The sequence below is a fragment of the Eulemur rufifrons genome, chromosome 25 (genome assembly GCF_041146395.1).
Source record: "Eulemur rufifrons isolate Redbay chromosome 25, OSU_ERuf_1, whole genome shotgun sequence".
In the NCBI taxonomy this organism is placed as follows: domain Eukaryota; kingdom Metazoa; phylum Chordata; class Mammalia; order Primates; family Lemuridae; genus Eulemur; species Eulemur rufifrons.
This window is the reverse complement of record NC_091007.1, coordinates 4,890,217-4,912,461: the sequence shown is the minus strand read 5'-3', so window position 1 is coordinate 4,912,461 and position 22,245 is coordinate 4,890,217. Positions and strand designations below refer to the sequence as shown.

At 44.6% G+C, this 22,245-nt stretch overlaps 1 protein-coding gene across 2 annotated transcripts in view; it reads right to left on the bottom strand.

Annotated features, from left to right (window-relative positions):
• Nucleotides 1-22,245, bottom strand: part of CELF2 (CUGBP Elav-like family member 2) — a 293,960-nt gene that overhangs the window by 153,931 nt on the left and 117,784 nt on the right. Inside the window, exons 1-2 of one of the 2 annotated variants that reach the window (XM_069458927.1) lie at nt 5,665-6,088; nt 5,298-5,494 (exon numbers count right to left, since the gene is read on the bottom strand). In XM_069458927.1, coding sequence (XP_069315028.1) covers nt 5,298-5,494; nt 5,665-5,669 — 202 coding nt within the window. In that variant the 5' untranslated portion in view covers nt 5,670-6,088. Of the gene's footprint in view, nt 1-5,297; nt 5,495-5,664; nt 6,089-22,245 lie in introns of those variants that run through there. The other variant, XM_069458926.1, reaches the window with a different exon arrangement.

Sequence of the window (22,245 nt, the reverse complement as noted above, 5' to 3'; positions counted from 1 at the left end):
TTCTCCTTTGACTGAGAAGTTGCTAAAAGACAGATAGTAAAAAGTGATCACCAAGGCATTAGGTTAGGACTGAGGATCTGTTCCGATCTTCTAATCTCAAACACTAAATGAATTTAATCCAGTCACTTGGTTTTCAATCCTGCAAAATCAGAACAACAATACCTAATCATTTAAGTTTAGAAAAATATAAACAGTATTTATTGCAGAATATGCTTTGTCAGTGTGCTGTGACCTTGGATTATAACTTGGATTTACTAAAGCATTAAGACGGCGATGATCCAAGGCACGTATTTACTGTCTCTAGGTTCCATGTTTGGTGTCACTCGAGCACAATCTCCATAGCTGCCACTTCCATCATGGTACCCCAATCTCCAACCCCTTAACTCCTCTGACTCCCACTCCAGGAGCTGCCCCCCGTCAGCTTTGCTGGCTCCCCTACTTTAAGACCTCGGAGAGATCACTGTCACACATTTGCCGCCCTTCCCGACCTTCTACCACACATGCCTTGGGCACCTCCACCTCCGGGCTCCCTCTGTGCACTCATGGTCGGACGGCCCCAGAGCCACACCTGTCAGAGCCACGCCAGTCACCACCATCTGGGCATGACTGGCCTCTCCCTGCTCTGCCACAATTCTTCTATTCCTCATGCTATCCAATTTTCCAAAGCAGCCATTTTAAACTTCTTCCATTCTTCTGAAGTCTTCAATGCCACTGAGTTTCTCAGAAATTGACCATTTACAGAGGACACCCAGGGCATCTGTACTGAGCGTCTCGCACTTCCCTCTGCTGCACTGGAGTTCCGGGTGGTGCGACTTCCTCCTGCCTGCCCTGCGTCTCAAATGAAGTCTCTCTCCACCTCCGGTATCTGCTCTGCAGCTTTCCCTGTCTCGGCAAGGACCCCGACTCATGTTGACCTCCCATGTTGACTATTTCCTTCTGCTATACAACTTGTCCTTTGCATACGTTTGTAAAAACAGCAATAAACAAACTCTATGTCGGCCCCACACAAACACCTATGCAGCTCCTCTCCCCACCCCAACCATCTTTCCTTCTTCTGAAATGCTTGAGTCCTCCCAACCACCGAACCAATGGCTTTTCTTCTTGCCTCTGTTGTGGCACCTCATACTCAACTCCACCAAAACCGAGCTTCGCCCTCCTCTCCTCTTCCCGTCCCACCGTTGTGGACTGCTCTCCCATCTCCCCCAGTCTAGCCAAGACCTCCTGGTCATCACTGCCCCCGTTTAGTTGTCAAGTCCCCTTCCTTCCACCATGGTCACATCTGTGTCACTCAGTTCCTCCCTTGCCATTGCTATGACGACGTCCTGACCTCAACCCAAATCAGCACAATGCAGCAGCCTCCAGGCCTCGTTGTGCTAACACCCTTCCTGCAGCCTCGCCTGTCAATCAAAGGGATTTTAAATACTTTAGCCTGAGAATGAAGGCCCTCTCAGAACGGGCTCTAGCCTACGGCTCTTGGCTTCACCATCTCCCCTTCTTCCATTTTACTTCATGTATTCCACGTTGCCTCTGAACTCTGAGAAAACGCAGTTTCCAGAACACATCCTGCACTCTCTTGCCCAAATGCCTACACTGAGCTGGTCCATCCTGTTGTAATGTTCAATATCATCTTCACTTACTGAAATCCTACTGCTTTCAAAAATTGATAAAGATGCCATCTTTTCCTATCTCCTGTAAGCTGCAAGTTATTTGTTCCTTTTCTGAACTTCATCTCTTCTTTTTCACCCTTACCAAATGTTCTTTTACATTATAGTTACTTGTGAGCTTGCCTTATTGTCCCTATTAGATTTTAAGTTCTTGGAGACGGTGATGATGATGATGATAACTGTAATTAATAATCGTCGCCAGCACAGTAAGCTCCTACCATATTCCAGCTCTGTGGAAAGCACATAATCTCACGACCTTAGCAACAGTACAAAGACCGTCTCCGCTTTCAGATGTGATTAAGTAATGTGCCAAGGCCAATATGTAGGAAGTGGAGAGCCAGAAACTGAATTTAGGCTTGTCTGTCATGTTCGTCACTACCATGTGGTATTTCTCACCATCCATAGACCCAACAGATGACCACTGACTAAAACACGCTCCTCTCCAAGTCCTAGTAGGCACGACAGTTTACTGAGCCCTGTTCTCCAGAGGTGCGGAGCCTGCCTGGTTACTACGTACACGTACAGGGAGAAGAAACAGATGGCTTAGGCTCTAACTCTTAAGGGAGGATTTCAAAAACAGAACGAAGTTTACGTGCCTCAAGACTAAACAGAACAAAAAATGCAAAATGAGGGAAAAATCTAATTCACCTGGATTAGATAATAGCCTGACTTTGTCTCTTTCCTTGGAACCATCAATGTTGAGAAGGCTCTGAATCAAGGCCCCTCCAAAAACCCTATTTAGATAATTTAAACCACATTTAGACAGAACCTCCAATAACTCTAGTTTCTGAGGCTCTGACATCAGCCCTGTGAAAACATGATGATTGTCCCCTGCTGACACAGTCCGAATCAATGTAAATTTGGGTTCCTATTTTACATATGAACAGGCATATAATATATGGTGCATACAGGTATCAACGTCAAGAAAGTGGGGGCTGTTGTCTCTCTAGGTAAGAGGCTAAGGGCTGTAATCCTCCGAGAGGAATGTCATTACACAGCTCAAATCCCATCACAACAAATACCTTTACAACAGAGATGTCTGTATAACAAAAACCCTTTCAAGCTTTGGCTGACAGCCCACGTACTTCAAGCAATATTTGATGTGAGACTTGGAGTTCACAGTAATGGGAATTGACCTGTATTTCCAAAGGTAAGATTTGAATGATTTCATCTGTAACTCCTATCCCATGACACCACGAGTTGGAGTGATGTACAATCTAAATCCATGAGTATAAAAACTAAACACAAAGACACGCAATCAACCAACTCTTAAAGGGCTAAAGTCCTTCCTTTCACTTGGGGAACACGGAGGTCAAGGAGATGGCCTCTGACCCAAGCCCTGAAATACCAAGACCAAGGCAGCTCTGTGTTCTCATCTCACGGAGAGGAAAAGTGGTCCCGCCCACGAAAACAGATGGACTGTGTGCAAATTTCCACTCTGTCACTTACTAGCTGGGTACACTGGGCGACATTTCTTAACTTTCTCTGAGCCTCAGTTTCCTCATCTGTACAATGTGACCAATACCACCTACCTTCTAGATTTCGGTAAGGAGTAAAGGAGAACATATGTAAAGTTCCTAACGTGCGGCCTCATACATAGCATGAGCTCAAAAAGAGTCAGTTCCCTCCTTGGGCTTCCCTTCTCCTTCAACACCCTGGGCTTCTGCAAACTATTTTCATCAAATTAGTTGTAAGACCTGGAGGATGGAAGTTAAAATGTATAGTCTCAAATATAGCCTAGTCAAGATGCTGCTCAGAGGAGTATCTGTGCAAGAGAGAGAAAATGGCAGAATAAGTAGGCCATGCACAAGTATTTTCTTGACTAGGAAGAAAGTCTTCTTGGCCAAGGTAAGACGTGTGTCCTAAGCTAAAGTGCAAGTAACCAGGCATCTTAACAATGGATGAGCACTAATCATTTTGTCAGAAGTCATTTTGAAAAATGCTGATATAGATCAAAATTTGGAGTCCCTATTTTGCTACTCAAGGACAAATTGTGGCTATTGCCCTACAGCATAGTTTACTGCCTCTGGCCTAGTTTTCTGCAGGTGCCACTCTAAGCAGTGGAAGAGGCCTTATTTGCTGATTTCTCAGCTCTAGTTCTGGACATTATACCACCTTTCCTCAATAGGATACTGTGAAAGTTAATTATTAAAACCAACTCTAGTCTTCTCCATTGGGGAAGCATGTAGGTAAACAGTTGCAGAACATGTTCAATGAAGGTTCTCAATACTGTTCTAGTTTGTGAAGTTTTCAATTCTACTGATTTTCAGATACCAAATTTTCTTTAATACTGCTCAAATTATGGGACACTCAAGTTTGCGGTGACAAAATTCTATGTTCTTTTTTTTTCAACAACCTTAGTGTTATAGGATATGTTTGGAAACCAGAGTCTGATGAACACAATCTGAAGCTAAGCCTGTTCAACCTTTATAAAACAAGCACTGGCCAGGGGCTTTCAAATTCCCTACAAGGCTCCCAAAAGAACTATGAACCCTCAGCAACCATAAGGAACGAGAGATGGTCCAACATTTCTCAGAGTCACAGAACATCAGCGTCTTAAAGACGTCTCAGTCCTACAATTTCACCTTGCCAGTCAGAAAAAGGCTCAGAGAAGAGTGTCAGTGTTCGTGTGCCCAACTACAGCGTATAAACAAGGCAAACAACGCTTTCAGGAGCTCCTATGAGAAGCAACACAGAAATGAAATAACACGCCAGACGGAAATACCAAGGCACAGAGAAAAAGAAACCGTGAGACTCACAGAAAGACAGAGCCCTGAGCAGACAGATGGAGAGATCAAGAACAGAGAAGGAGCAAAATTACTAAAGCGAGAAGGTTAAAACAGTGACAGAGACCAAGTGGTAGCAGCAGAGGGGATTATTTTAAATTCAGTCTGCACAGAGCTTACGAAGTAGGACTCCGAGACAGAAGCGCCCACGGGGACAAAGGTTTCTGGCCTCTCCTGTAATAACCTTGCGCCCACCTCCCCCATCACCATCGTCCTAAAATGGAGGCAGTAACCACCACCAGATTGTGCACTTTGGTCTCACCCCAGATAAGGGCGTCAACCTCGAGCATTTTTGAAGGTGTGCTAACTATCTCAGGCCACTAGGGCGCCACTCCCGGCTCCGAAAAGCACACTTCACTTAATGGTCCCCACCTAGCCCCCAGGAACGGGTGTTCCTCCTCAAGGCAAGCCCTTCCTTTCTTGCACCAGCGGCATCACACTAGCTGTTTATCGGGCATGGCAAGGTCCCCGCGGGCTACGGAAAAGTGAAATGCAATTGTAATGACATGGGCGATCCTGGGCGGGCAGGGGTAGGAAGAGTCCGATGCCAAGATGCAGAGCTGAGAAACACGCTTCCTCGAAGCAGCCACCCGCCCAAGACGAGCCTGCGCTGCCTAGAAAGTGACCTCGCGGGAGTGATCACGCGCCTGGACAGAGGCTCGGCCGCGCCCGCCCTCGTCCCTCCTCCCTCCCGAGTCCAACCTGTCCCAGCGGGCGGGCGGGGGCGTGGGAGGAGGCGGGAGGAGCCCCCAGCACCGCCCGGCCCGCTGCCCTCCCTCCCGCAGGCTCGGGCAGCCCCCGCCGCCGGCCACCTGGGCGACCCCCGTGCGCGGCGCGTCGTCCGTACCTTTACTCTGGGGAGGGTTCTGACTCCGGTCCCGGAGGACGTTGATCTGGTAGACGGCTCCGTAAGGCTCAAAAAGTTCTTTCAGCTCCTTTTCCGACCACGACCGGGGTATCTGTCCGACGAACATCTTAATGGCATCTGGGTCTGGTTGGTCTGAGTGATCCAAAGCCCCGTTCATCTTGTTGGCTGTGCCGTTACTGTCAAAAACGGAACCGGGAGCCAGAGTTAGGGCTGCAAGGCGAGGGACAGGAAGAAAAAAAATAGTGGGGGCGGGGGTGGGTGGGCAGGCGGAAGCAGGAGGAAGAGGAGCACGGGGAAAGTGCCTAATGAGACGTAGAAATGTGATGAACTAAAACAAAGCGGAGGCACCATCAGGCTGCTCCCCGAGGCAGCGGCGAGGTCTCAGTGCGCGCTGCCGTCCAGCGTCGCCGCCCGAGCCCGGGGCAGCGCCCCGCCGGCTGTCACCCGGGGCGTGCACATCTCCCGGCGGCTGCAAGTTAAGTGCGGGTGTAGCTCTGCAAGGCTGCCATCACCGCCTCCCGCTTATCAGCCCTGCGCTGGCTCGCGCTGGGGAAGAGAGGCAGAGCTGGGTTTCTGCCGGATTCCTCTCCCTCTCCACCCCCCCTGCCCCCGCCCTTTCTGGGAGGTTTTTTGGAAAGAGAGGAGAGAGGTGGTAATAATAAAGTCACATGGAAAGAAAATGAAACACTTGGCAGTCCGTCAGATGACTAATGCAAGATGCTGGTGATGAATTTGCAGAGTGCGCGAGGCATCCATGTGTGCATCGAATTAGTACGTTGTTGCTGCTCGCAATGGAAAGCGGTCCAGCTCTGCAGCTCTGCGCCGCTGATTGGCTGCCCACACTGGAGAAAAGGGCCAGAGCGGAGAGGGGGCTCCCCTTTAAAAAGGACATTGTTTATGGGACCCAGGCACAAAGGGTTGAATTCAGAGAAGCAGAGGAGATCTCAGAATTGCCTGCTTTGTGCCGGGAGATGGGTGGGGAGGGAAATGCAGCCCCAGAAAGTTGAGTTCCCACTAAAGGACACTGAATATTTCAAATCTTTCACACTCCATAAATTGCTCTCTGTGTATCTGACTTCCAGATGTTGCACTTGAGTTCTAAACAATCACACGTTTGGGAGAGAAAAAAAAAGAAAGTCTGTCTTTTCTTCTCTTAGCTTCAGTAAGTATTTGGGGCTGATACAAACAGTACATCCATAAGCTTTTACATATCAGCCTTCCTTAACATTGTTTCCAAAACCCCCATTTGGAAGAGATGGAAGAGCAGGTTTTCAGAGCCTGCAATTCTAGTCACCATCATGTAGTATGATGATGAAGACATTCCTTCTTCACTTGGGTCACCCCCCCAACACTTCAGCTAGAGTAAATGGTAAAGCAAAACCACATACTCTGTTTGCCTGCCCCCCTTCAAATGCACCCTACACCCAGCTACTCTGCCAAGTGACAAGGCTGAATGCCTCTGAGCAGCATTCAATTGCAGCCCTGAGCTGCTCAGCCTGTGAAACAGAATGCACCCAGACAAGTGCAGAGCCCTGTCCATGAGCAGCCCCACCCAACGAAGCAGAAAAGTCATAAAAGCGAAACACTAACTAAAGTAAACTGCAAAGGGCAGGTGTGATTGCACTGTAGCCTTAGCAGCAGAAGAGTAAGAAGACAGTAGAGAGATCCTAAGTAGAGTTCCTTATTTGGTTAAAACAAATAATCAAAAAATACCAGGGCCCTTTCCATCTGCTGTGTCTCTAGGCTAGTCTTGAGCCCTTCAAAATAAAAAAAGAAGATGCTGATGGTTAAAAAGCCAAAAGCCTATGGAAAGGAGCAATCCTGAATTAGAATTAATCCAGAAAGAAAAATGATGTCAATGCTCGCCTCACTAGGTCCTGGCTTCAACCTCTTCTTTTACCACTTTATTTTTTTACCCTTGAGATAAACAATCAGACTGTCTAACTTGAAGCACTTCTGGAGCTTGCTCTAATCAACCTTATTGTTATAAAAAATGTTCTGCTGAATAAAATATTGAGTACAAAATCTTCTTTCAACAATTTAGATATAATGTAATGCTTGTGTACATTAGAGCTAGATTGTTTATCTTGTTCTTATGCACCTATCCTCCTTTTTAAATCACTCTTCGAGAATTCAATAAACACTTTTAACCCTGAGAAGCCGTGACCATGGTAGGGTGGAGGTGGCAGAGCCCTGTGCAGTGCGGAAGGTAGCACTCACAGCAAGTCGAGAGCCGAGAGTGTGGCAAGACTTATTTCTGGGGCAGGAAGGCACTGTGGTTACTGCTGTTGACAATCAGCTAGAACGAAAAGAGGAAGGTGCTGCCACAGGTCTCAGCTAACAGAAAACGGAAGTTCAAAAACAGGGGCTGTTGCCTCTTGTCTTTACAGAGCACCATTTAATACAAAATGGAGGAGCTGGGTTGCAGAATACTAGTCCTAATGCTTTCACTTACAATTCTAGAGCAAGCGTTCTTCAGTGTTTCTTCAGACAAGAAGCCCTTACACTTTCTCAAAAAATACACACTCACCAAGATACATAAAGGAAGGGAAGCTGAGAAGAGGATTTACGCCTTATACCTTTGGTCTTTGTGTCAGTGGGAACAAACTTAGGATCCTTTGCCACCAGCCATCTTACAGATGCCTGGGGCCCTTTTGCCATCCCGAGGCAGCGTGGTGCGGCAGGCTCTGATTCCTGGCACCCCCACGTGCTGACCCTGCTGCTCTGGGCCTCAGACCGTCTGCAAAATGGGAACAACAGGCCCCACCCTCACAGAGTCACGTGCTTAGTGCAGCACACAGCACAGAATAAATACTCCCCGTCAGCTATTTCCACTGCTGATTCCTTCTTCGCATGCGTGACGCACTGGAAATGAGTGGCCATCACAAATCCACTTTTCAATTCAAAGTTTTGATAGTATTGACTCAAACACAATTCATATGCTAAATAATAATAAATCCATATCTTTTAGTGAACACTTCTATACTAGATACTGTGCTAGGTGCTTTACATTTTTAGTCCTTATAATAATCTTATGCAAAAATAATATTTTTTAGATGCCAACTTCTAAGAAGTAAGTTCCTTTCCTAAGACTACCAGCTTGTAAATTGTAGTGGTAGAATTCAAAGCTCATTTAGGCTCCTTGAAAACCCACAGTTACTCAATAATCACAGAAGAGCATCTGTACCACCACAGATTTCCTTCTTCTCGACTCCCACAGTGAGCAATGAGTGCTTCTCATCCACACCTATGTCCTCAGTGACTACCTGCCATTTTGCAAGTAACTGTTCCAAAGATTTGCTTCAAGTGCTTAAGAGACAATAATCTCCTCCTTAATTAAATCCAGTGACATCCACTTGTCAAATAAACTAAAAACAGCACACCCACCACACCCTCCCAATCAAAAACTTCTTTGCAGAATAGGTGGTCCTCGTCCACCAACTACCCCAATGTTGCTGAAGCCCACTGAACCCTGTTGGTATTGCCACATCTTGGTTAACTCCACTCTAATCCACCCAAGCTCCTCCTCCTTTGGACTCCCAACCTTCTGCCTGGCTGATGCTCATTTCTAGTGGAGACTCACTGTCTTCTTCTGTCCTCGTGGGGCAGGCAGGCGCTGACACATCTAACCAAGCCAGAAATTATGTGTTTGGCACTTAAACCTTTGGGGGCCATGGAGACCCAACGCGCTCTTCGTGGAGAAGTAATCCTGGGAAGAGATACCCCAGGTCTCAGCAAAACCCCCAGGAAGGCCTCCCATTTGTGAAAATCTGATCGTGGGCTTCAAAAACCAGACTAGCAAGTGCTTCTCTTTGCTCCCCAGCCATCGTCAGCACCCAGTACAGTGCTGGAATTTAGATTCAATTCATGTAGTATTTATTGAGGGCCTACTGTTGGCCAGAAACTTCTGCCAAGGACTTGACATACAACATGACAACAGGTCCAGTTGGAATCATTATCTCTGTCCTGGGGATGAAACAATGGAGAGTTATAGCAGTAAAGTGACTTTTCCAATGTCTCACCCCTAAGAAAAGGTGCCTACAGAACGTGGATACAGTGAGACTTAAAGCCCAACTGTCACTGCTTCATATTCCACGAGCTGGGATCCTCTAGGGTGGCATCTCTCGTGGGCACAGTGACCACTTCCAGGTGCTGGACATAGGCATATACATTTCTGCTGGCAGCTCGCCTACAAACTGCAACAAGATCCTCAGTGCCAATTCTGCCTGTGCCCTTGGCAAGGAGCCACCTAGAAGGCTCCTCTAGGACAGATGCCACATGGAGTAAGACCACAAGTCAGAGAGCACTATGCCAGCAGGCTCTGGGGGTGTTGGTCTCAGAGCCAAGAAGAAAATGTAATGACGTTAGGAAAAACAATGAGACTGCTTACTTTTTGCTTTTAGCACAGGCACTGACCTACTTCCCTACTTTAGAGTAAAAAGAACTAGATCAACAGAGTCTATGTAAAATCTTCGGGGGTTCCTTTAAGCGGTAAATTATTACCAAAAAAAAAAACTATACAGAATAATAATTGACTCAACAATTATGACTGTCATTGCTGTTATTAATTCTAGGACAACCAGCTTTTACAAGGCACAGTGATTTGCAGGTTTCCATTTGGAGAACGGAAACAAAAGAATGGAGATTTCTACTCCTTCACCTTGTTCTGTGGATAACTTTCCATGTTATACTTCTTTTGTCTATATAAAAGGGAGAACAACAAACTTACAAAATGGCTATGAGAAAGGCCAAGTGGCTATGAACAATTACATTAATTCTGAAAGAAAGACATAAATACCACCTTCAGAATACATAGTAAACCAAAACTGCACAAAAAGATGGCCTGTCTGGGAAAAACCCTGCCTAAAGATAGCTAATCTCTCTGGAAGTTATTAATAATCTTAATACTCTGATACATGTTACTGCTCTTAGTTCTGTTCCTTGGAATAACCTACATCAGTGCTATCCAACTCCATGCCATGTTCAATGCTCTGTATCTGCTCAATCCAATATGGTAGCCACGAGCCGAATGTGGCTACTGAGTAACTGAACTGTGGCTAATGCAATGGAGGAACTGAGTTTTTAATTTTATTCAACTTTATTTAAATAGCTATGGATGCAAATATACTTGCCCTTTTTCTATTTTTTTCACTGATTAGAGGTGAGATTTAATTAAATTTATTATTTCCTGGGAAGTTTGTTTTGGAAAAGCAGGAACATGGGGCCAAGGAAAACAGCAACAGTGCTTGAGGTGCCCAACAGCAGGCCCGAGCTCCTGTCCCAGCTCAGCATCCATTTAACTGTGCATCTGAGGCAAATCGTGTAACTACTCTGTGCCTCAGTTTCCTCACTTGTAAAACAAAGAAGAATAACTTCCATCTGGCTCTTAACTTCTGTTATTCTTTGGCTATGGTTTGGACTCAGACACTGATTTATGAAAAAGATAATTTAGATAACACGGCCAGCTGCCTGAAACCTTGGTGGGATTCCTCTTCGGTGGTCAATTTACTCCTCTAGGCTCACAGGTGACTCAGGCTGCAGGCCGGAGAGCTGACAAGGTGTCACTGACACTGTGGAGAGCAGGCTGGGGGCTCCCACTGCCAGTGAGGGGCCCGGGACTCGGGGTGTGGTCAGAGCACCATCTCTCTCGATCTCTGCCAACTTCCCCCTAATGTCCCAACCGTGGCTCACAAGCCACTCTTTCAAAGGGCTCGTGAATCATTTTTTAATATCACTCGTACTTAAATAATAGCACACGAAGAAATAGGCTTTGTTCAGTTATCACAGGAGACTGTCCAAGACCAGGCCGAGTAAGGCAGAAACAGAAAGAACCTGGCAACAGGCCTGGACTGTCGCCCAGGGGAGGCGACAGAATGGGCATGAAATTCATTAATATTAACAGTCTTCTGCGTTGTCCACTTCGGTGTTGCCTATTATTTAGAAAGAGAATGCTCTCCTCAACAGACTGGCCATGTGACACCTGGGGTCCGAGTGGCATCTCCCTCCCACACCGCGCTCTGCAGCACACATCACAGGCTCGGACCCAGCCCCGGCCTCGGGAGGCTCGCAGTCCACACTCAACTTCCCGCAGCCACTCAATTTTGGAAGAGGATCTGTTGCCATCCAACCCAGAGCTCTTGGAGTTGCCACTCTCTTCTAAGATGCACGCTTCACAGTCATCGTGACGAGAGCCTCTGTCTTTCGCGACTGCCTCTCGACAGGGGGCAGTTGGCCACTACTCCAACACAGCGAAATCCTAATGGTGCTGGGGTCCTGGGTTGCTGAATACTTCTGGTAAATTGAGCAAAATGCTCTGGGTATCAATGACACCACCAATAAGATTTGACTATAAGAGGCTTCCGTGTTTACCTGGAAGGTATTGTTACCATTTATTTATTATGAGTAGCAAAACCTTTTGAGTCACAGCCACAGCAATTATGGAACCAGGCCCCAAATCTGAGGTCAGACCGCCCTGCATCAGCTAGTGAATCCTCACGGAGGAGTAACTGGAGTCAATAATACTGTAAGTATCTGAGAGAGGCAAAGCCTTTCTCCGAATGGTCAAACCGTACATACATTAGTTGGAGCTCCTCCGCAGAAAAGGTTTGAGTTTCCCATGTGCACACATACATGTTAACAGGCTCATCCCTGAGCTCTGACAAAATTAAAAAAAATAATTTCTTAAAAATGTATACGACATCATTTTCATTCACAGCCTTCCAGGAAAGAACGCATTTATGATAGGATTTTGCTGGATTTCTGCAGTGAAAGCTGAACTGTATTTAGTTGGAGGTCTAAAAGCTATACATTTGTTTGCCAGGGTAAAATGCAACCATGACTTGTAGGGAAATGTTCCCGCAGAAAAGGTTACAGAACACAGGCGTTCGGACTCACCGAGTGAAAGGGAAACCTTATTACCTTATCTCAATGTGACTGCTAGTAAAAAGCAGAAAGCTGGAAAACCCCCACAAAGAAGTAAATGTGGAGACGTCTAGGGGGTGCCTGATGGCTGAACACACCGTCGCCCTCGCTGGGAAGGCAGCGAGGCATGGCTATAGATAGCCCTCACCCAGGGAACTCATTCCCCGCAGTGATTTATCAGAAATAGTTCAGGGGACTTCGGGGCAGAGCAGGAGGCGTCTGCACAGGGAGAGGCAGGTGTTTTAAATGAACTTTTGGAGACGACAACAGCGAAATCATCATCGCAAAGAAGATTTACTGAGGGCTTCACATTTCCAAAGTGCTTTAGGGGCACACACTGATGAACCCTCTCCTCTGTGGCCGAGGTCAGCATTACTGCCCCCCACTTTGCAGACAGGAAACTCCTCAGGGCACGCCCCCCAACTTCAGCACCAGATCTACGGTATCCCCCCGTCTGATTTACCTGCCAGTGCATCAACGCTGCCGAATCGGCCTGTTTGCTGTGGGCAAGTAATGAGAAATGGCTCTTTGGATGATTGAGAGGAGACAGGTTTGGCCATCAATTAACTGAAAAGCAAATCGTTATAAAATAAAGACAAATGTGGGGCAAAACCCCACAGGGGCCTGCACTTTCTGAATTGAACAGTGACATTTAACAAAAACGTCCCCCCTATTCATAGTCTAGCAGCAAGGGACACACACCAGATGGGCAAACAACAGGGACACAACGCTGGTGTCCCCACGGACCAGGTTTTAGCGGCTGTGGTTCTCAAGGCAAACAGCTCCTGTGTTCACCACTGGGGAAGATGCTTTGCCTGGACTTATTCATGCCGGAGAAAGCGGTCAGGGCCAAGTCACGACCCTCTGCGTTCACTGCAGACACTCGGGTGGTGAAAGCAGATGATCCCCTTTTGCAGAATTTGAAACACAACTGAGGTTTATTCTCATACAAAGTCCTTTTCTTCCCTTCTCATTCTTACATAGTTACTGAAGACTTGATTTATGTCAGGCACAGTGCCAGGTTTAAAGGAGACAGAACTAAAAAAAATCTGTAATTTATGCCCTCATAGCCAATCAGAAGAGACAGACACATATAGAGTATAAAACCACAATCTAATGTGATAACATGCTTATCACAGAGCAATACATAAGGGCCGTCACAGGCCAGAAGCAACGGACTCGCTCAGCCAGGGGGTAGCGCGTTCAGCATTCCAAACCACACTGCATCCCTGCGATCAGTGTTGAAACGGAATTTGGAAAAAAAAAAAAAAAAAAAAGAAATCAAAGCCAAAGGATGATAAGCTGTACCATTTCACTTAGTGGACAATGTGGTTGAAACAAACAAAACAAATGGAGAAAAAGGTGGACCTAACCCGGGCTGGGATGTTGGGGAACGCAGCCCAGGAGCACAGCTGCCCTTCCCCCAAGCCTGCACGTGTGCATGGAAGCCCCGGCAGGGACGGCGGTCACGTGTGCTCCCGGCCTTGCACAGCACGGGGGACACAACCTAGTCCTTCCACCTCTGCTCAGAATGCCACACCACCCCGGGAGCCTGTCGTACAAAGTCGCTTCCATCTCCACTTTCCACTCTTGCGCGCCGGTGCTAACTCCTGTGGAGGGTCACCCGTTCTCTGAGATTCCTGCCATTTGCCACAACTCCTACAAAAACAGCTTCCCTGTTCTTGACCGTTCAACCATGATTCGACAGAACACTCTAGCACCGCCTCAAATTCGGCACACCTAAAAATAATTGTTTCCAGTTTTTTTTTTTTTTTTTTTTTTTACTTCCAATTAGGTCTCGTGCTCAATTTCCTTGTTGTTTATACTGGCTCAAACCCTCTCCCCGCCCAACAATCTGAAAAAAAGGAACAGTGTCCTACGCAGAGCACAGACACAAGGGAGATGGACTGCTCGTTCTGACCACCTCCCTGACCGCTGAACCTGCAGAAACAATAACGAACCCAACCCCCACATCAGGTCCCCGGTGAAACTGTGAAATTCTTGACAACAGGGATGTCTTAGTCAACCACCAATTCCATAAATATGTATGAAGTGACTCTGATGATCCAGGTATTATTCAAGGAGCTAGGGGTACAGCAATTAGTAAAATGGGGGTCAAATAGCCTTTATGGAGCTTATATTCTAGAGGGGGGGGCATAAAATAAGCAAAGTAAGCGAATCTTGGAGCAAGAAATCATTTCAGTGGAGAAAAATGAAGGCAGGAGCGATACAGAGTGTTGGGTGCAGGGTTGTGATGTTCAATAAGGTGCTCAGGGAAAGGCCTCATCTGGAAGGTGAGCAACACACAGCTTCTGAATGGAGAGATTTAATAGAGCAAGAAGCCTCCAAAGCTGTAAAGATTAAATCACATGTCATGTGACCTGCCAACACTATTATAAAAGAACCATTTTTTTTTTTATCTATTATGGCTCTATTAAATCTGAGAGTCAATACCCCTATTACCAATAAGTTACCGAGTCATGCCTAAATTTTCTCTACATGCCCGCTGGGTCCACTTGTCCCTGTATGGCCACTGTCCTAATTCTGGCTGTCATCTTGTTGTGCCTAAATTATTGCAAATCTGTCCAGTGGGCTTTCCTGCTTTGGACTAAAGGACAAAGACTTCGCTGACCTTTGCGCTTGCCTGGCCTTCAGAAGTCTATCTGCCTTTCTGTTAAATATGGATTATCTGTCCATTCATTATTCATTTTATCATCTATCAATGGCAAAATTTAATCTCAGGCCGGTCTCTTCTCAACCTGCTTGTGGCCTCCCTTTCTCGGTCACAACTGATGTGTAATCAAGGAATACAACGGCCATGAAATGCCAGCCTATGGAATGCAGCCAGCAGCGTGAGCTTTGGTATAAATGCACGGGAGATTACTCACGCCCCTGCTCGCTCCCACTGATCTGGAAAATCAAAAGTTGACAGAAAATGGGAACTAATTACATCATACTAATGACAGTCGTTTAGCTTAGAAAACAAAAATCCACTTATGAAGAAAGATAGGTATTTCTGCAGACTAACGATTTATTAGGTTTAAGTGTATTTCTTTTTTCTGATAATACCTTCCAACGCCTATGCTCATGAAAGGCCAAAAAGAGAGTTAAGGAAAAAAACGATCTCACGGCAGCCAAAAACATAGGTCACCAAGTTCTGTCCTGATGTTTATGCCCTTTCAAGCCCCTTGGAGCGCTCCTCCATCCATTCCTCAAAGATTTATTTTATGTTGGTTCTTCACAGCCTTGATCGTCTGTATTTCAAACCCAAAAGAGATGAGAAGGTACAAGCAAGAGGGACTGGCAGTAGGTGGGCCCATGCAGACACAGGGACAGATACGAGGGTCCGAAGGAGCCCACAGAGGAAAGCCCAGTCGTAGCAGGGCTTACGTGTGGTGTCTAGTTCCCCAAGACAGCAGCACAACACAGTAATTAATCTGTGTGACGACAATCTTGTCTCATCTAAAGGGTCACATTATGAGCAACAAATGCTGCTTAAGGGTGGGAAATATACAGCTTACTGTAAGGAGAACTCCTTAAAAATGAGACAGTAAAGAAAAAGGTATCTTAAAGGAGAAGCTTTCAACTGTACTGCAAACTTAGCTAATCAGAGCAACTCATTCCACAGAGATGAGCTGAGATGTCACTTTCTCATTCTAACATGACAGTGTGTCAAACGTCAGGAGCCGTGTACCATCTAATCTGTTGCCATAAAATGCAGCAAATGATTTTGCCTAAACTTTTCAGCTTTGTTTGGGTTAAGTTTTACTAAATATTCTGCTCTGTTTCTCCCTACCTGTTTTTGTGGTCCTGGCAGAGAGAAATGAGGGCGATGGGTGGAGAACGTCGGAGGGCTGTTTTTCCAAAGTCAATAACATATCAGTGATCCAGAAGTAAACTTTAATTCTTTCTCTCCACGACATCACAAAAAGATGATCACTGAGCTTTAAAAAGTGGAAAGAAAAGGTCCAAAATAGATGACTATGACACCACTAAAGGGACTAAAGCATGAATGTTCTAGAATCTTTCTGTCCAGGCATAAGAAAAGGCAATGAGATACTCTATAGTGATGGCACTAAATTCCTAGACAGCAGTCCAAAACATGTGCCTCTCTGATAGTCTGCTTAAAGAAATTTGCAAAAGTAACAGAAAGGAACATTGCCAAGCTTGTACAGTTACTGGATATGACTTCCAGAGTTCTCTGCATGTCAGCCTATTGTGCATGTTTTCCTATGATACAAATATGTTAGTCTGTCATGCAACAAAACCATACACAAAAAGGGAAGGTCTAAATGACATTTTACTTTGCTAGTTTTCAAATCCCTAAATTCCACTTAAGACGAAATCAACACCAAATACTGCATTCTGATTTGGAAATCTCTAGGTCCTCTCTCTCTCAACATGTCATAAATTCCATTCAGCATCTTAAATCACCCATTACAATAGGCTTTGACATTTAATTTGCTTATTTTTTAAAACACACACCATCACATATAACCCCCTAAACAAATAAGAATAAAAATAGGATTATGTGCTAAATTATAATGGCTGTTATTCTAAGAAGCTGAATATCATTATATCAAAATTCCCCATAGCTGATTTTTTTTTAAAGCCATTTCTTCATTTTTTTGACACTACATCTGGCACAATGAATACAGATGATCATGTGTTTATGTATCTGTCTAACTGCCTTTCCCAAACACAGCCAGATGGAGTCTTTCAGAATCAAATTAATTTCAGATTAATTCACTCTGGACCCACTCCAGTTTCATGACTCTTTGCTTTGAGGCACCAACCAAATTGATGTGAAGTCATCAACTTGAAAGAGCACAGGTTCCTCGAAATCAAGGCGAAGAAAAAACAGTACAACTCTGTGGCAACTCCCCCTGCCCAAAAAGAAATCCACTCGGGTATTACAAGCTGCCACTTCAAGGACTGATCAACATTTCACAGTGTCAAAATCACCCAGGAAGAATTTTCTTTTGGATCCAAATAAGATCATGGTTAATTTTACATCCGATATTCACAATGCCTTGAGATGAGATGATTCCAGTGAAAATTAGTGTCCTCATTAGTAACGCCAGAACCAAGGATGTGACGGTAAATTTGACACATAAGCAGAGTCAGGTTTGACCTGTGACACAAGAGAGTTAATTCTAAACACACAAAGTGCATATTCTCTGTCTCTAGCTGTAGCTACTTAAGTAAGTATAAACAAACGTAGCCAGGTTTTGCATGCTGTCAATCTTGGGGGATGCCTTTATTATCGTACTTGTTTCAATTGCAATTTGGGTTTCCATGGAGACACAACAGTCAGCTCTAGAAAATTATAAGATAAATGTCAGGCGGTGATAACGGTGTTAATGAAGCTTCGGTGACAAGCAGCTCTGTGCTTCAAATAATAAGCCTATTTTCCATTAGCATATGTATAACCTGTCAAAAAAAACCTGGAAGAGAATATTAAAAATTAAATATCTATCTATATTTAAGAGAGATAGAGGGGAAAGACCCCTCTAGAATGGCCTAAATTTTGGTAGGTCAACCTGAACAAGAAAAAAAAAATTGCTAGTTTCTTGGGAAAATGAGGCACCAGTCATGGCTCTAGATGACGCTTTAGCTGACATTCAGAAATGCCTTACTTCATCCAGCCATAGAATTTTTTCTTATAATGTGGTCCAGGTAATCTGTTTTTGTTCCTGGAAGCTAAGAGTTCAACTCACTAAGTCTGAGCAGGGAATATGATGAGCTTCAGAGACATCAATGCCACAGCCAACCTCATGGTACCTGGACTGATGTACCCACAGCTTCCCCTCTGCTCTAGGTTGCTGGATAACTCGAATTCGATTGCCAGAATCGAGAACCACCCTTGACTATTCTATGGCCAAACATGTGCCACTGAAAATTTAGCAGGACAGAGAAACTGGCAACCGTGACCGTTATGTAAGTTCGATGCATTTGGAAGACACGGGTTGAGGCTGTGCAATTGTGAACTACAGCACAGCTCAAGGGAAGATTCTACAAAAAGAAACTGAAGGAAAACATGAATTTCCTTTTTTGGGAGGAAAGATGACTAAGGAATGGAACAGAATTTTAAGTTTTGTTCAAGAATATCCTTTAGGATCCTCAGTTAAAAGGTTAAAGCATGGTAAGTTAAAAATAAATTAAAAGGGTGATAATTCTGCAAGTCAAAGTCTCTCCAAAATGACAAAAGACAGACCTGTACCTATGAGCTGCTTCTGCACAGTTAATGCTACTTGACCTTGCCACAGTCTCATTATTTAATTCATTCCTCCCTATTTTTTTCCTTCACGTAAGAACTGTTACAGAGAATCTACTCTGCACCAGGCACTGTGTTCAGAACATGCTGATGAACAAACACACTGTCCTTAAAGTTCTTATTGTTTAGTAGTTTGCACAACCTAATGTTTGAGGTCTTAAACAAGGTGTCACAGTGTTCTTTTCTTTCTCTCCAAAGTTTGGTTCACTGTGAAGTAACTTACGTGAGTGTGTCTTTCTGGGGCAAGGAAACTCTTTTGGCCACAATTCTACAGTGTGAACACCTGAAGTCCTCTCCTACTCACTTATTACTATACCTCCCCCTTTTTTTTTTTTTTTTTTTTTTTTAAGACAGGGTCTCACTATGTTGCCCAGGCTGGCTTCAAACTCCTGGACTCAAGCAATCGGGATTACAGGCACGCACCATGCCCAGCTCACATTACTACTCTTGACTCCTTTCTCCCAACTCCAATTTTCAAGAGGAAAATTAATGGGAGTCAAACCTAAGGTCTAAGATATAACTGGGCCACAATGCTAGGGGGAGAAATTTCAGTGGAGCTTTTGAAGGAAGTACAAGTTCTTGTTCTCCATAAAGTATTTTTGTTTTCTCTTTAGGATGCTCTCTCGTAATTCCATATGGCTTGTGCAGATTGTTCCGGGGCTGCCTCCTACGTAGAGAGCTGAGTACTTCCCCCCATGCTAACAAGATTTGAGATTCAGGGGCAAGTGGGAAAAGAATGAATGGTTTAAATAAGATGCTCGCATTTTTAGAAGAAAGAATATACTACCTTTTTCCTAGGAGTTCTTACTTACATTCTTTTCTCTCTGACTCAATTCCCCATGAGACGTACAGACCCAGGGACTCAAGTTAGGGTTTGGTCCAAAAGACACAGCCTCAGGTCTCCCTTTAGTTTCAGTCTAAAATGATCTTCTCGGTCTCTCGAGGCCAGGCTGGCTGTCCAGAGCCATAGGCTGCACACTGTGGTTCACAGCCACATGTGGGGTTCCCTGTGCAGAATCCCTGCTATGTCTGCGGGAGTGGTAAGCTGAGAGGGGCCTCGAGAGTTCACAATCCTATTCACCTCACTCAGCTACAGGGATTAAGACAGCCTTGCCATTAGGCAAAACACAACACAAAACAAACCCGTAACTATCAACAATAGTCTGTCATACCAACACCTACTCTCATGGTCCCTAGTCTCTTCTCCTGTTCTCCCACACGTGGAAAAGGTGCGGAAGAAAAAACTATTCAAGCGCATGCAAAACCCAACATGCCGCCAATAAGATTCTTTAACAGGGCCAAAGTAATCGCATCTAGGGAAGAGTTATGAGATTTAAATTTAGTAACTCAACTTGGACTATGGGACTTGAGGTGGAGAACTTTCAGCTGTAAATTAATACTATGTTACTAAAAACTGGGTGAGGAAACAGCTGTGGTCATGGAAACAAAAATGTTATGTAGGGCTTGGCTTTTTCCACAAACAACTCCGATCAATTAGAGAGCCTCATGCTTTTAGGAATTTTTATTTTTATTTTTACTAATACTCTTTACTTTTGCGCCCATTAAAATTTTTCATGATCTCACAACATTCTTGAAAGGTATTGGGAAATCGAACCCTGAAACTGAAAATTCACCTGCAATTACTATTGTCGGTATTTTTAAACTACTGAAATAATTGTGGTTATTTTTAATAGCAACACAAAGCATATTACTATAGTTCTTCAATGTTAAAATGACAGCTCTAAACTGGGGCAACCGAAATTGTAAGCATAATTTTCCTGAATGGACAATATTTGCTAAATACACTCCATGAAGAGAAGGGAGCTCTACGAGTGGGAGATACATATTTTATCACTGAAGCTTGAAGAGGGAGTTCCGAAGTGAAAGCTGACGACAAATGGCTACCTAGGCTTTTTGTTTTCTTGTTGTTGCATGTGCAGAGGTCTGATGGGACTTCCCAGAGACAGCTCACACAGCTGACCTGAATGCAGGAGCAAGTGTGGACAGCCACCAGCCCAGCAATAACCTCCACTTGGAAAGGCATCAGAACCACCCTTCAGATTTTAGGTTTGTACGATTGTTTTTACAGACAATTTTATTGTGAACAATCAAATCAAGTAAACTGAAGTAGAATTCCCATACCAACAAAGTCATTCAAATGCTACTACAATATGAAAGAAGTCTTTCCAACACAATGTGGAACAGATACAAAGTTCCTCCGGGATTTGGGATGCAGGGTTCATGTTTATGCTGGAATGGGTGTCACAAAGTATTAATCACTATGCCAAAACAATAAAGATTAGAAACCACAAAAGTGTGATAACTTGTGCTCTTCCCTTCAGCTCCAAGTTTTCTTTGAAAAAAATCACAATTCCCCCCCCCCCATAGGACTGACTGAGGGAAAACAAAGCTACTTGGAAAGATTTACGTCTTATCGTACTAAAAACAATGAAACAGAAACATTACTGATGTTGAAAACTGAAAACTCATCAAGGACGGGATAACACAAAAATATTAAAAACAACTCCAATTGCAACAAAAACAATTTTAATTCCCCTCACAGGGTCAGACTGTATCAATTTTGGAAACCGCCTTTCCTCTGGGAAATTTAATTGTGTGAGCTTTTGTGTGTCCGTAGTATTGTGCATATATTTAACAGCAGAAAGGCTTTGAGGTTTTTGGAGATCAGTTGACAAGAGACTATACCTGAACAAGCGAACACCTGAAAACAGGGTATATTTGCACTGAGGGAGAACACAAGGTAACTTCCTAATTATGTACCTATGACCACACACACCCTTTGAAATCAGCTTGCTTTTGAGGCCTCTGTACAGAGTTTTCACTAAAACCCCCACAATGATGGACAGCGTAGCAACGTCCCACCTCAGCACGCCGGGCGCGTGTGGGGCCAGAGAAAGGAGGGGAGAGCCAGGCACGGCAAGATGTAGAAATACTACAAACACCGGAAGTGTTTTGAAGCCACACTCAGAAAGTGCAAAGCCTCAGGTTTATTTTGGACATTGCTTCTGAAAATCCCACCTCCTCTGGCCACTGGGCTCATATTTACGTGCAGTGTGTTTACACAAAGGACTTGCTCTTCAGGAATTTTCACCTCGATGACATAAAATATAAAGATCTGTGCATTCAGCTGTGTGGGAACATAACACTGTATCAGCTGATACAGGTAGGAGATCTCTGCAACACACGTATCGGTAATTTAGGTGTGGGTGGCAGGGACTGGCTTCAGTCACTAGGAGGTTACTCTCCTAAATGGGTTAAAACTCATGATAAATAGGTTCTGGCTAGGAGGCTAGGAGGCTGTGAACCCAGAGCGATGAGATTTACTGGGCAATTTTTAATTCACTAACTGGCCATTATTGACAGGTTACTACACTTGTTTGGGGGTTGTTTCTTTTCTTTTCCTTTTTTTTTTCCTGTGCGTGTGGTTGTTGTTAGTTTTTAAGACCACAATCGATAACAAGGGCAACTAGCTTGGCTGGCTGGAGTGAGATACTGCTCTTTTCTCCCCCCTTAATTAACAAAAACATCCAAAACCCTGACAGAGAAGAAAAATGGTGAAATAAATTATACAGCCACTTATGGATGAAACCATACATTATTAAAACTACTCTAAATGGGTCCTTATCTAAATAAAGATGGTCATTTTAGGAGCCAAGCATCTCAAGAATGAGAAAGGACACGGTGTTATTCTGACCCAACATCTGAAAG